General features: G+C 39.7%; 1 protein-coding gene across 2 annotated transcripts in view; it reads left to right on the top strand.

The window, feature by feature from the left end:
• The first annotated feature begins 3,931 nt into the window (after positions 1-3,931).
• camk4.L (calcium/calmodulin-dependent protein kinase IV L homeolog) overlaps positions 3,932-14,590 on the top strand; it is an 87,792-nt gene continuing 77,133 nt past the window's right edge. The window contains exons 1-2 of one of the 2 annotated variants that reach the window (XM_018255836.2): positions 3,932-4,680; positions 5,080-5,169. In XM_018255836.2, coding sequence (XP_018111325.1) covers positions 4,679-4,680; positions 5,080-5,169 — 92 coding nt within the window. In that variant the 5' untranslated portion in view covers positions 3,932-4,678. 2 annotated transcript variants of the gene reach the window in all.

The raw sequence follows: 14,590 nt of genomic DNA, 5'->3' as shown, positions 1-14,590 counted from the left end.
GCAGAGCTGCCTCCTTGTCCTCCATCCATACATTTACCTGCTTCTACCAGGTGCATGTGGCTTCCTCATCAGAGGCAGGCTGCAGTGCAGACTCACAAGTAAGCCATTTTACTCACACCTTTTTGTTTCTGAGGAATATTTTTGGCATCTCTACAGTTCATGTGTCCTCCTAGAATGAAACAGAGAGAGAGATATTTTTGTCTTACCTATAAAATTCTTTTCTCTTCTTATTGGAAGAGGGACACAGGCATGGTTCCCCATTAAGTATTGCTCATCTGTCAGTAGAGACCTCCCTCCCAGAGCCCTCTCTGTGCCTAAGCTGTGTTCCCTGGCAGGAGTCAACCTTGACTCCTCTTCCTTCCCTTCCTCCCCTGGGAGTTTGTTTCCCTCCGGGGTTGTTAGTAGAAGGAGGAAAATTCGACTCAATGGCTTATATCAGCTTTAGCTTTGTTTTGTTAGAAGCATCTTTCTTCTCAGTAACAGTTATAGTTTTGGTTCTTTCCATACCTTTTAACTTTGGCTGGTGCCTCTCCCATGGGTGGGGGTATAGCTGGAAAGAGGCAACTGCCCCCCTCACTGCCCTGTCAAAACCTTGCCCCTTAAGTGGCCTTTACTCCTGGAAGGTGAATTTCTTTCTTCATTGAAATGCTGACACAGGAACTGAAGGTTAAAAGGGATTTTACAGACAAAAATATATCTACCTTGCAAGGACCAAACATGGAGTAGGTTCAGTTTCCCTGCTTAATAAAAGACATAATTTGTTTGTGATTAAAACAGTAGCCAAAAAGTATGTTCAGCACAAGTCTTATTCATTGTACTCATGTTGAATTAGTAGATATTCTGCCCCTCTAAACTGGTGATGTGTTGTCTTATGAAAATATTACATTACCTTTTTGCATTAGTTGGAAGTCTTCAAGCAACAGAAATTAATGTCTCATTAAAAAAATATGGACAAGACATTCTAAATATCATTTTCACAAATATATATTTTGTCAAAGGTATTAGTTTAGTTACATATAGTTATTACCAGTTCTGTCATTAACATTGACATATGGAAGACTGTGATCAATTCTCCCCACCTGTGTCTTATTGACGTCGGTGTTGTCAGATGCTGTGTTCCACAATTTATTTCTCACACCTTGGTGTATAAAAACCTTTAGGTTTCACAAAAGCACACAATTGGAAAAGATCAGTCACCCTCACCATGCAAGGCTTTGGGGAAGAAAATCAAGCTTTGTGATCCCAATGTAAATACCATGAGCATTTCCACGAAAAATCATCTGTGGGACTTCAAGAAAGGGTACAAATTTAACCCATACCGGTCAACAGCATTTATACTGGCAAAATGAGGCACACAGATGTTTTAACCAATGCTAAGCCTTCTTAAAACAGATCGTTATCATTAGGCAGACACAGCATTAAATGTCAGAACCATAAATCTAAACTTGCCAGGAGATCTGGTTAGATCTCATCAGTGATCAAAACAATAGGTTGGTCTTGGAGACTCCATGTTCCAATATGTTGCATGCGTAAGATCTAACAAGAACAAGTGTAGGATACTTTTCTCCAAATGGCCACACTCCTGTGGGCACATTTACTAAATTCGAGTGAAGGATTAGAATGAAAAATACTTAGAATTTGGAAGTTTTTTTTTGTTACTTCGACCATCTAATTGGCTACTTTGACCTTCGACTACGACTATGAATCGAACGATTCAAACTAAAAATCGTTCAACCATTCGATAGTGGAAGCACTGTCTCTTTAAAAAAAACTTTGACTACCTACTTCGCCACCTAAAACCTACTGGGGACCTTCCCCATAAGCTTTCTAAGCAATTTCTGATCTAAGGAAAATCGTTTGATCGATGGATTAATATCCTTCAAATCGTTCGATTCAAAGGATTTAATTGTTCAATTGAACAATTTTTCCTTTGATTGTTCGATCGAAGTAAATGTGGTAAATCCTTCGACTTCGATATTCAAAGCCGAAGGATTTTACTTCGATGGTCGAATATCGAGGGTTAATTAACCCTCGATATTCGACCCTTAGTAAATGTGCCCCCTAGACTAGCCTGTGTGTGAATGTTAGGTGTTGTCACTCGCTGGAATGGATGCCTGCCAATGTCTCAGTATTAGTGAATAATAGAAATAGGAGCTGCACAAACCAATAGTCGCTCCCTGACAACCCCCCCAAAATGCTTATATGGTGATGTCTGAATACATGGGTTAAGCAACCACTTATTTCATATGTGCAGATCCTATTTATATTACTCATCAAATTAGTCTGCAGGTTATTACTGATGAGAAGTGATGAGCAAAATTTTTTCACCAAGTTTCTCTGCAAAATGACGCCCATAGACTCCAAACTTGTTGCGCCACCTCATGCATCAACAAAAAAAAATTGTTGCCATAGACTTTAATACATTTTGGCAAATTTTCGCTGTTTTGATTCACTTATCAGTAGTGCTTGGCGAATCTGAACAGTTTCCCTTCACCAAAAACTCTGCAAAACAGTGAAATCTCACCAGAATTTGGCTAAAAGCACTGTGAAATATGCTGGCGCTATATAGACAAATGTTAATAATAATAATAATAATAATAAATGCATTGGTGTTTTTTCTGTGTTTCTATGCAGCAAAACAAAATGCATGGTGAAATTGAACAAAGATGATAGGTATTTTTGTTGCAGCAAAAACATTATTTTACACAAAGAAATAAAACCTATGGTGAAATTCATGCATGGATCTGAGAGACTGGTAAAAGAGCAAATTTTGCTGCAAAACTGTGCCAGGTTAAAAAGTTTGCTCCTGCCTACAGGTTATGGTTCTTATATACTTTTATATGGTAACTCTTCAATGACTTTTAATATCCTTATATTTTGCAGCAGGAGACACCATGTCATAGGAGACAAAAAAAGATTGTTGCCAAAACAATATGTTGTTGTTGCTTTTCCATCGGGAGATAAAACCAGCACACAGAGATCCCAGTCTGGTGACAGATAATCCTACTCTGCATATTCATCCACTTACTGCACTGGAGTCTGGCAATTATGAATATGTTCTTGGATGTTTAATGCTGCTAGAACAGAAATGTTTTAAAGTAAAAGCGGATTCTACTGGCAGTGGATTCCACTTTTATGAGACATAAAATATAGCAAAAAAAGGGAAAGTTATGCTCACCACTAAATCTTAAACCATTAGGTTTATTCTCGTTATCTATAAACTGTAGATGGGTGCAGAAGACCTCTTGTCTGTGTATATTTGGGTTATAAAATATAGACAGGCACCCTAGGTTACTGGGAAATGTCCTGGAGGATTCCAGTAGTGGTGGCTGAGGGTTGTCGTTACTCATAATAGCTTGGTAGAATACTTTTTTATTTCCTCTCTATAATACTGTCCGTCCAGGGTCATGACTGGGAAAAACCCTTGGGTGCCCCACCAGCTCAGACCTGCTCCTTACAGCTGCCTGAGCTACTCCCTGACCTCCTCTCTCCCTTATTGTAATAAAAATAATGTGCATGCTGGAAAGATGGGGGGGAGAAAGTGTCTGGAGGGGGAGTGCAGTTGTGATAAGGAGTATTGGGGGGCCTGGAGGGTGGGCCCTGATGTGGTAGCTCTGGTTGGCCTGGACCCCCTAGTCCAACACTATATCCCACAGTGGAGTCTGGTAAAGATAACTGACATTTCAATGTTAAAATCTCCCTCTGCTTGACCATTCGTTGAGCAGCTCATTTGTGTTCAGTATAATAGAAAGCATGCAAAAAATCTCAGCATCACATGTGAATGGAAAGGAAAGAGAGCAATGGATAACCTGGCTGGCACCAGTGAGTGTATGCTACACTATATGTGATGAAAAAATGAGGCTACATATTTGAAGCTGGAATTGAAGAAGGAAAACTTTGAGCAGAAAAGGAAAATGGGTAATGGCCAGGAGTGAAAGAAAAAGCTATAAAGTGGGCTTTGGGAGAGAGAATGGAGGAAGAGACCCAGGGACAACAGAGTTTGGAGAAAAGTATTATTTTATGTAGTTGCCATTTAAGTCAGCTATAGAACAAACAAGTCATAACATGCTTGGTGGACCCTTGGTAGGTCTAACATTGGGGCCAAGAAAGAACAAGTGACCTCCCTGCTTATGTCCTGCGTGCGACAGCTCTCCATTTCTGCAATGCTTTGCTTTACTTAGTGCTACTGACACCCCAATACATTATATACAGTGAGAGGCAGTGCACTATGGGCAAGTTCATGTACTATATACAGAAAGAGGTAGGGGCACTGATACCAGGGCTGCTCCGGCCATGAGGTAATGCGAGAATCTTGCCTCAGGCGAAACGGAGAGGGCAGTTACCAGAAGTGGCAAGTGCCTCTTGTAACTTTGAGTCTCTCTCTCTCTCTCTCTCTCTCAAGAGCCGTGGTCCCCGGGAGGTCGTCCCTACGTCATTCGGCCACTAGGTGTCTCCCGCGCTCCCTTGCGCCAGTAGAAGACATGAGCCTGACACCAATCTGCTTCCCAGTGAGTCTCGAGCAGCATCAGCATCAGCGGCTTGAGCAGCGTCAGTATCTGTGGGCACAGTGCAGGGTTGCGATGGCAGCGCCACAACTAAACAAACCGGAGAGGAGCCTATAAATACACTGGGCTGCCCCGTGCCTCTCACACACCCCGCTCTCCCCTCGGTGACATCTATGTAAGCATCTGCCCTGTGCTGCCTGTCTCTCAGCAGCGCTCACCGCTTCTCTGTGTCTCTCGGGGCTGTCTCTTCAGCGGGGTCTGTGTCTGTCCATCCTATCGGCGCTGGGTGTCAGCTGGTGGCTGTGCGTTTCGGAGAGACCCGGGGACACTCACACGAGCCTCAGCCTCCTCCTCATGCAGTCGCTCTATAGGCTGCCGCCTGTGCTGCTCTCTAGTCTCTGAGGCTCTCTCATCTGCTGCTCCTGCTGCTTCTTCCCGCCGCTGTCTCTTTCTCCAGCCCTGTCCTCCTCTGCCTCCCCGACATGCTGAAAGTCACTCTGCCCTCCTCGTCTTCATCGTCTTCTTCCTCCTCCACCACATCCTCCTCTACCTCCTCCTCCTCCTCTTCCTCCAGGTCTGCCAGCGCAGCTCCCGACTACTGGATCGATGGCTCCAATAAGGACACCTTGGCCCATTACTACGAGCTGGAGTCCGAGCTGGGACGGTAAGAGCAGCAGCCACAGTCATGCTTGATGGCAGGCCTCCTTGGCACATCTCTGCTCCCCTTTCATTCATTCATTCATTAATCCATATGCACAGTGGCACCTTGCTTTCCTGGCATGCACCCTGTGCCAAGCATTCCCAGTCAGGGCTAAAGTTGCTGAAAAGATGATATAATATATATTAATAGCAGTCTGATATAGGCTGGCAGCTTGGCACCAGCACAAGTTCCTAGAGCTCATGACTTGAGCAGCTCAGAGAGAGTAAGGACAATATGTACAAGCTGGGGACAGTCTCTTTCTGCTGCAACTGCCGCTCACCCCTCCTGCTACTGTTCTTCATCAGCATTTGCTACAGAGCCAGCTACTCATTGGCATCTGCTTCCCATTCATGTTTTCATCCCAAATCATAAAAAACTAAATATGGATCAGGGGATTATGACAACATGATGTTGTTTGGGGTCACTGTTACTATGCTGTGAATGTTGTGTGCATAGAACTAGGGGAAATGTGGTGTAGCAGTATCTGCGGGTGCCTTATTGCATTTATATAATCACGGATGCTCAGCTGTTGTTAAACTACCACTCCCACGCCACCCCTAAAGTATAAGCTGCAGGAGAGTGCAGAGTCCTAGTTGAACAAGAGCTAAACACCTCTTTTATATATATATATATATATATATATATATATATATATATATATATATATATATATATATATATATATATATATATATATATATATATATATAGAATGGCTTTGTATTCAGTAACGCTCTATGTGGTTAGCCTGGTTGCAGCTTGTTCCCCCTGCTGGAGATCTGATTTTATTGCTTTCACCTTTTCTCCATCAGTATTTACACTTTCACTGGCATTGGATGAACAATAGACCCATCCCATAATAATAAGTGGTGTTTCCTGGCGGTAACAATAGAAACGCTATTTGCATAATGCATTCCCCTACTGCCACTGGGGGCGAGATGTGAAGGCAATAGGGAAAATGATTCAGATCGATCCTGCCGTATCTCATTCCTGTGCTTTACATCTTACAGGAGGGATGGAAAATACGTCAGGAATGTGCAGCACATGCTGCTCTGTTAAATAGTTCTGCAAGGGACCGGCATTATACAGGAATCAGAACAGAACCAGTGAGAGGCGCCATACTGTATTCAGGGAGCCCAGAAACAACAGCATACATCATTAATCAGTGTATACAACAAGCTTTCCCAATGTGTGACATATGCTTCATTCAAAAGATATAGCACAGAGCATTGCTTTGTTGGATCTTATGGACCATATTTTACTTAACAGCTATTAATTCCCTTATCTGGTACCCAACTGGCTGATTTATTCAAACAGTATCAATATTTGTCATTGTCCAAGTCTTCAGGATTCGTTATCTCGGGCCATTATCTGGCCATTACTGTATGGTATTCAATCAATTGGCCTGTGGCTAATAGATAGATAGATACCTACTTTATTAGCGAACCAAATGCAAATTGGCAGCCTTTATATTGCTCTATTTACTAGGGCTATTAGCCTAAAATTCCAAGCACTTACTACAGCACATGTAGATTGGTCAGGATTGTTAGGCATGTGCATACCAAAAACCATACAAAAAATCATTTTATACCGTATACAGCAGTGGCAAATGTATGTAGCCTACTAAAGCTGGCCATATATTGAAATATCCACTCATTTGGTTAGGTTGCAAAATGAGCTGATCTTTCCCTGATATGGACACTTATATCCCCGTCATCAAGGGCCAAACAACTGTATCAGAGTATGGGAATCACACGCTATAAGCAGGGTGCCTGCATTAAATATTTATTATATTTCCACACACAACATGTTTCGGGCACCAAGGCCCTTTATCAAGTGACACTTGATAAAGGGCCTTGGTGCCCGAAACATGTTGTGTGTGGAAATATAATAAATATTTAATGCAGGCACCCTGCTTATAGCGTGTGATTCCCATACTCTGATAAATATTTGACTTATACGAGGAAGCCAAGGACGGAGCTTCCAGGGAAACACTACGCTTTTCTATAGCAAAAGAGCGACTAATGGATGCAAATTGATTATGGAAACAACTGTATCACAGTGATGGGGATACAGGTGGTTAAATTCCTGACGGGATTTTCATACCCACCCATTTGACATTTGACCCGGTTTTGGCTAGATATTGTCGGATAGGCCCATTGGAGAGCTCCAATTAGCTGCCAACTTGGTCTGTTAGCAGCTTTTATCAGCTTTTGTACAGTACCTTAAAGCGGTGGTTCACCTTTAAGTTAACTTTTAGCATGTTATATAATGGCCAATTCTAAACAACTTTTCAGTTTGTCTTCAATATTGTTTTTTATAGTTTTTGAATGATTTGCCTTCTTCTTTTAACTCTTTTCAGCTTTCGAATGGGGGTCACAGACCCCATCTAGAAAACAAAGGCTCTGTAAGGCTACATATTTATTGTTATTGCTACTTGTATTACTCATCTTTCTGTTCAGGCCTTTCCTATTCATATTCCAGTCTCTTATTCAAATCTGTGCATGGTTGCTAGGGTAATTTGGACCCTAGCAACCAGCTGAAATTGCAAACTGGAGAGCTGCTGAATAAAAAGCCAGTTAATGCAAAAACCACAAATAATACAAAATGAAAACCAATTGCAAATTATCTCAGGATATATCCCTCTCTACATCATACTAAAAGTTTACTCAAAGGTGAACATCCCCTTTAAGGCCCTGGCCACCTTTACACTGGGCAAGGGGCATAAGCACAGAAGGAGTAGTGGTGTTAGTGATAGAGATTGGTGCAACAGTGATGTATGCGACAGGCAGCAACTTAAAATAAATGCAGAAGGAAATAGTTAATGGAGCACCAGAATGCATTCTGCATAAAAAATATTGTTTATTTACCTCTTAAAAGCAAAAACAATGGATGGAACCCACTTTTTTTGTGGCGTCTCGGCACTTCAGAAGCACTTTTTTCTTCTGCATTGATTGTTCGCACCAGGTAGGGATGTAATCTAACATGTAGCCTGGAGTAAGCTGTGTACAATCTGGTGATTTTTGTGCTGCCCACATCAGTGTCATTCAGCAACCTAAATAAATAAAATAAAATTATTATTATTATACTATTTATTGCAATCTGCACCGGGGGATTTCCCACCTGCAACATGCTATTTATTTTTGCAAAACAATTACATTTAAATGTTACTTTATGTTACTGTTGTCTTTATATTGTGCATAGAGATATCATTTTCCGTGTAATGTGTCCAGTGAGTGACTGTATATTGCCATTAAAATGTAACATTTCTCATGGAGAAAGCAGCTATAGAATTTATTTGCATGGGAATGAACTTTAAGAAATTGTCCTAATATTGACAGCATACAGACTGTATTTATATAAACAGTCCCTTAGATTCCACCGCTAACGTAAGAGACATTACAATGTTTTGGATACGTTGTTTGATTACATGTTGTAACGTTGTTTGTTGTAAAAGTTTGCTGAGCCGAGGACGTGTAGCATTCAGCATGTCGTATACATTATATAGAGCATTTTCAAAGATAACAGTCTGTTTTCTACACACAAGTTCATATTTGTTCACTCTGTAACCGAGGTTCTGGACTGGAGGGGTTGAATTCTACCCATTGATGTACAGGGAAATAATCAGCTCTGAAAATATACAGTTGCTAGTACAACAGCTTGTTTGCCACTTTATAAAGATTAAGTTCTCATTTTACAGGGAAGAGATTAGAGTCAGAGTCCCACCCCAGCCTCATATGTGTGTCCAAGTGGGGCTTGTGTAATTGTATCAATGGATTGCATAATAATAATAATGAATGGATGGATTCATACTCTGTGTTATGTCTTAAGGTGGCCATACACGGGCAGATAAAGCTGCCGATACCGGTTCAATTTATCTGCCCGTGTATGGGGGCTTCCGACGGGTCTTCCCGATTGATATCTGGCCACAATATCGATCGGGAAGGTTTAATTTTTCCACCAACCCGTCGGAGCCAATTGCTCCTCAATGTAATCCGATCGTTTGGCCCTAGGGCCGAAAGTTCAAATTACCCCAATATAGCCCTGCCGTTGGTGGGCATATCGGTGAAAGATCCGCTCGTTCGGCAACCTCGCTAGACAAGCGGATCTCTTCATGTATTTCCAGCTTTAGGTGCAGTTGGTATAGAATCAGATCTATTTAGTTTGCAAGTATTTAAACAGTTGGGTAAAATATGGGCACTTATTGGATTACGGGCATGTGATTGAACCACTATGGTTAGTCATTTTTGCAACACAGATATGTTTTGAAAGATTGAAAGTAGATTTGATCCCTAATAGGAACTTTTCTGATACACAGGCACCTCTTTATGATGATTGGTATTGACTATTTAAGCCACATATGTACTTGCTGAACATTGCCAATACCTCATACCATAGGCATCAGAACCAGGGGGTGGGTGGGGGTGTATGGCCCCACCAAAATTTTCCACCCCAATTCCATAAGGAAAGGTGCCAGGAGGACCAAGAGGAAAAAAAAGTTGCACAGTGAAACCTACCCCCAGGCCCCCTCGTGCGAAATTCTGTGGTTTAATAACACCATGTACAAAGTGGAGTCCATACAGAATTAGTGGATGAGGAATTTGACTTGTACCCTGACCTCAATTCAACAAAATAACTGAGAGATAAATTGCAATGTCATTGCAAGCCGGGTCTGATTGCTAAACCTCTTATGAGATTCTTATAAATGAAAGCAAATGTTCTAACATCTAATGGAAATCCTTCCCAGAAACAGACGGTAAAGGCTTTATTACAACAAAGAGAGGACAATGTCCTACCAACCAAGGGGTTCTTCACCTTTGAGTTAACTTTTAGTATGTTGTAGATGGAAATAATCTGAGACAATTTGCAGTTGGTTTTCATTTTTTATTATTTGCATTTTTTGAGTTATTTAGCTTTTTATTCAGCAGCTCTCTCAAGTTCACAATTTCAGCAATTTTGTTGCTAGGGTCCAAATTACACTAGCAACCATGCATTGATTTGAACAAGAGACTGGAATATGAATAGAAGAGGGCCTGAATACAAAGATGAGTAATAAAGGGTAGCCATAAAAATACATTTGCAGCCTTGCAGAGCTTTTGTTTTTAGATGGGGTCAGTGGCCTCTGTTTGAAAGCTGGAAAGAGTCAGAAGAAGAAGGCATGTAATTTAAAAAAAAACCAACATAATAAAAAATAAAATAAATAATGAAACCAACTGAAAAGTTGCATAGACATGGCTATTCTATAACACACTTAACATTAAGGCGAACCACCCCTTTAAAACCCTTGGTTTTGGAATTACAGGTTGGCTAGGCAGGTGTCCAAAGACTTTCAGCCCTAATGTATATCTTTAATCTGTTTTCATTTTATAGGTTAAAAGGCAAGTTTACCCCAAAATAAAAATTTGCCTAATAATAGGTAACATAATTCTAAGTAACTTCCCAATTACACGTATTAAACAATTTTAGTGTTTTTAAAATTATTTGTAAAAACAATTGCTACTGAAAGCAGCATTTGCTTAACGCCTGGTTGTTACTTTTTAAAAAATGTTGCAAAAGTCTTAAAGTCTCGCTCCCCAGCAAAGACAGGTCTGTTAAACAGCTGCCTTGTCTTACATTGTATCAACAGTCTGAGCCATCAGGACAGAGAATAGAAAGGGACACACGCTGCTTTCAATAGCAATACATATACAAATAACTTTAATACCATAGAACATATGTAATTACTGTATACTGCAAAGTTGCTTAGAATTATGTTTTCTTTTATGAGACAAAAATATTTTTTTGGATTGACATTCCCTTTAATAATGTCCACTGCATATTTTTTAAAAAATTGTAACGCATACAAGCTGTCGTATAAGCACTATATTCCATATAGTGCTTGTTCAACTGGATCTTAGTATACCTGTTTACTTGTATCATTACTTATATTACATATAGGGGGTTATGTAAATTTGCCCAGAAGCAGTAACCCATAGCAACCAAACAGCAGGTAGATATTACTGGTCACCTGTTTAAAAGCAAACATCTTGTTGATTGCAATGGGTTACTGCTCCTGGGCAAACTTAGTGCCTTTTATTAAATATGGAGGTAGTGTTCACACCTTTTAACCTATAGAAAGGTGTTAGGGGACCTACTCATTGTACAGTATACTAACATGGACCTATTTGTTCCACTGTGTACCTCTTCAACTAATACAAGTGGCAAACCCGTTATCCAGAAAGTTCTGATGACCATCTCCCATAGAGTCCATTATTAGCAAATAATTCTGATTTTAAAAATAAATGTAATTTTTCTTTGTGATAATAAAACAGAACCATGCTCTTCATGGTAACTAAGCTGCATGGATCCACCATATTGGAGTCAAATCAATTCCATTGGATTTACTTTTTAAATTTGTTTTTAGCATATAGAAATCCAAATTATGGAAAGATCCCTTATCTGGAAAACCCTAGGTAACCCTAAGCATTCTGGATAATAGAGCCCATGCCTGTACCACTTTACAGATATTTCACTTATTTTGGAGGATATATATATATATATTTATAAACACAGCCAGTAGCAGCACTCTCCTTTTTGTAAAGTTTGAGCATGGTGGTGCACAGCCTTGTTGAGGAACTGCCGAGACTCTCCTCCAAGCACAATAAGGCAGCACTCACAGTTTGCATAAAAAAAGTGTATTAAGTGAAAAATTCACATTAAAAACAGGCTACGTTTCGGGAATGCAACGTGTCCTTTATCAAGCCAAAAATTGTACATATAAACGCACATGGTCATACGCTTCTTAAAGTGGTTCACAGGAAGTGACTGCACATCAGGTTTTCCATTCGGTAATTATAATCTATACATACTTCTATCTGCATTATAGTTTATACCAATGGCTATTTCCCCCTATTCTTTTCTGAAGACTTACATAATATGTAGAGCATATATAATATAAATCCAAACACATCTGACTACCAAAAAAGATTACATCAAATGATTACAAAAAAAGATACAAATCGTAATCTCTATTTAGTCCTTTGGGTTGCAAAGAATTTAATTTATGTATCCACCATACTTGTTTCAAGTGAAGTTCCCTATCCCCTCCAATTTTGAGTGGGGGAACCATTTCTAAAACCACGAATCTAAGCTGATGGGTAAGGTGTACTTTTTCTATTAAGTGCCTTGAAACCGGTAGGTTCATGTTGCCTAAATTTATAGAAGACCTGTGTTGGGAGATACGTGATTTAATCATCTGTGTGATCTCACCTATATATATGAGACCACAAGGACAAACATCACATAAATTACATATTTCGAGACACATGTGAAGTGGCTCTATAAGTGTACAAAATCCTTACCTTTAAGTACATAAGGACACTGGTTACAGCCAAGACACGGTGACATCTCCACTGCTCTTTGAACTAAAAAAGTCTCTGTATACTTAGTTCTTTTCTTAATTTGGGCTGATGTCACTGTTGCTCCTATAGTTTTGCCTCTCCAATAGGACAAAAGTGGCAGGGATATAAACTCCTCTATATGTGGGTATGCTTGTTGGAGAATGTGCCAATGACAGCGCAAAATATTATTGATCTGTTGACTCTGTTTATTAAAACAAGTGACAAAAGGAATCCTCCTATCGTCACTTCTCCGAGTTTTTGTATAGTCAACCCCTTTCTCAAAATTTCTGGCACATTAACCCTTGCTGTTTTAGTCTTTCATCTAAAATATATATGCAGAGAACTTCAGTGTTTTAGCAGAAAAAGAGCTGAATGGTTTATGGCTTCAGAAGCTTCTAACTGTGATGTGCCAGCAGTGTTCCTTATTTATGTATCTAGGGTAGCTATATACTATTTTATGCAGGTGTCTGGTTGTGCAGAAAGAATAGATGGATGCTCAAAACTCTTTTTTTAAGCAGTTTATCTCTTTTAGCCATAGTAACTTAAATTCTAAATGTACTTTATCTAAAGCAAGTATAGATACCAAGATGCTAAGCTTTGGTGCAGTCGACCTGTAATTGCACAGTGATAGCATACTGTGTGTTGTACAGTTGTGGCTCGCCTGTTGAAAGTAGCTGCCCATGGGAATAATTTGATGTGAGCCAGGCTCCCTTACTAGGAATGCTATTTTAGCATCTAGGTCTTCAACAGAATTGCAGAAACTTACAATGCCTTTCTCGGACACCTAATTATGCCTGAGTGGGTTCATCCAAACCAATATAAACTTCTTTGGCAACATAAAAATCATTAGAAATGACCATTACATCCCACAGAATGTCAGTTGGCATTTTATGAATGCACTGGATGGCAGTAGCCAAGAAGGTAGACTCCCTGCACTTTTAGGCTTATGTTCTAAACCAGATTTCTCTCTTTTGCAGGGAACTTGTAGGTTCAGATGGATTCTCTTCTGAGAGAATAGGCTAATGAGTTCTCTAATGCTTCTAGGATCTTCAATGCACATATCAGTGGCCATAAGCACATGTCAGTAGCAAGGGATAAAGTAGGATTTTAATCCTGTAAAAGGCAGTATGGGGCAAATCCCATTAATCATTTATGTCTATACTGAAGCATCTCAACTTTGATATGATATATTTGTAGCAAGTAAAGAAGTGCTCCTCATAACCAACCCACTGTGTGATATTAGCTTCCTGTAAAACTGGGGCCTTAATGGTTGGAAATCTAGGGCAGCTCTTTCTGAATTCCATCTATACTTCTTAAGTCTTTGTTAAATATTACACACGTCCTATTTTGGGGATAATGGGAAATGTTGCTTTTACTTTTAATAATGTATTTTTTTCAGGGACTTCAGATAGTTTCTATATTTTATAGGGCATACTTGTTATATAGCTCTATATATGAAAAATGAAGTTTACAGTATATTGAGACTAAGGACAAACTTTTGCAGCAGCAAATATTTTCAAGGATCTGTGCTACAATTTTGCATGTGCTTGGTTTAAGAGAAAAAAAGTGTTTTTTAGCAGAAAAATGCAAAGGAAAGACAGCAGAGATATTTTTAGAATTTCTCCATACATTTTATGCAGAAACAGCAGAAAAAAAGCTACGGTTTCCGGTTGACTCTGATACATTTGGTGAAATTTTGCCATTTTGGGAATTGTTGTGCAATTTTGAGAACTTTTTCATCAAAGCAAAATGGGTTGGTTTCTCTTATCACTAATTTAGATAATTTGAAGGGTTAATTATTTATTGCCACATATTGTGCAACTTAACCTAAAAATGAATACAACTTTGAGAATTGGACGCTATTGTGCTGAAAATTTGTCAGGTCCGGTTACCCTTAATTCTGGCACTCACTATCAAAATTCCATGTGCTGCCGAGTCTCTAGGAGCATCTGTGCCGCAGTGATTGACACAGGGCACTGTAGGAAACATGGAGCTATTGCCTGTAT

This window comes from Xenopus laevis, chromosome 1L (genome assembly GCF_017654675.1).
Source record: "Xenopus laevis strain J_2021 chromosome 1L, Xenopus_laevis_v10.1, whole genome shotgun sequence".
NCBI classification, from domain to species: Eukaryota; Metazoa; Chordata; class Amphibia; order Anura; family Pipidae; genus Xenopus; species Xenopus laevis.
Note: the sequence above shows the minus strand (reverse complement) of the source record. Positions and strands in the feature narration are given on the sequence as shown.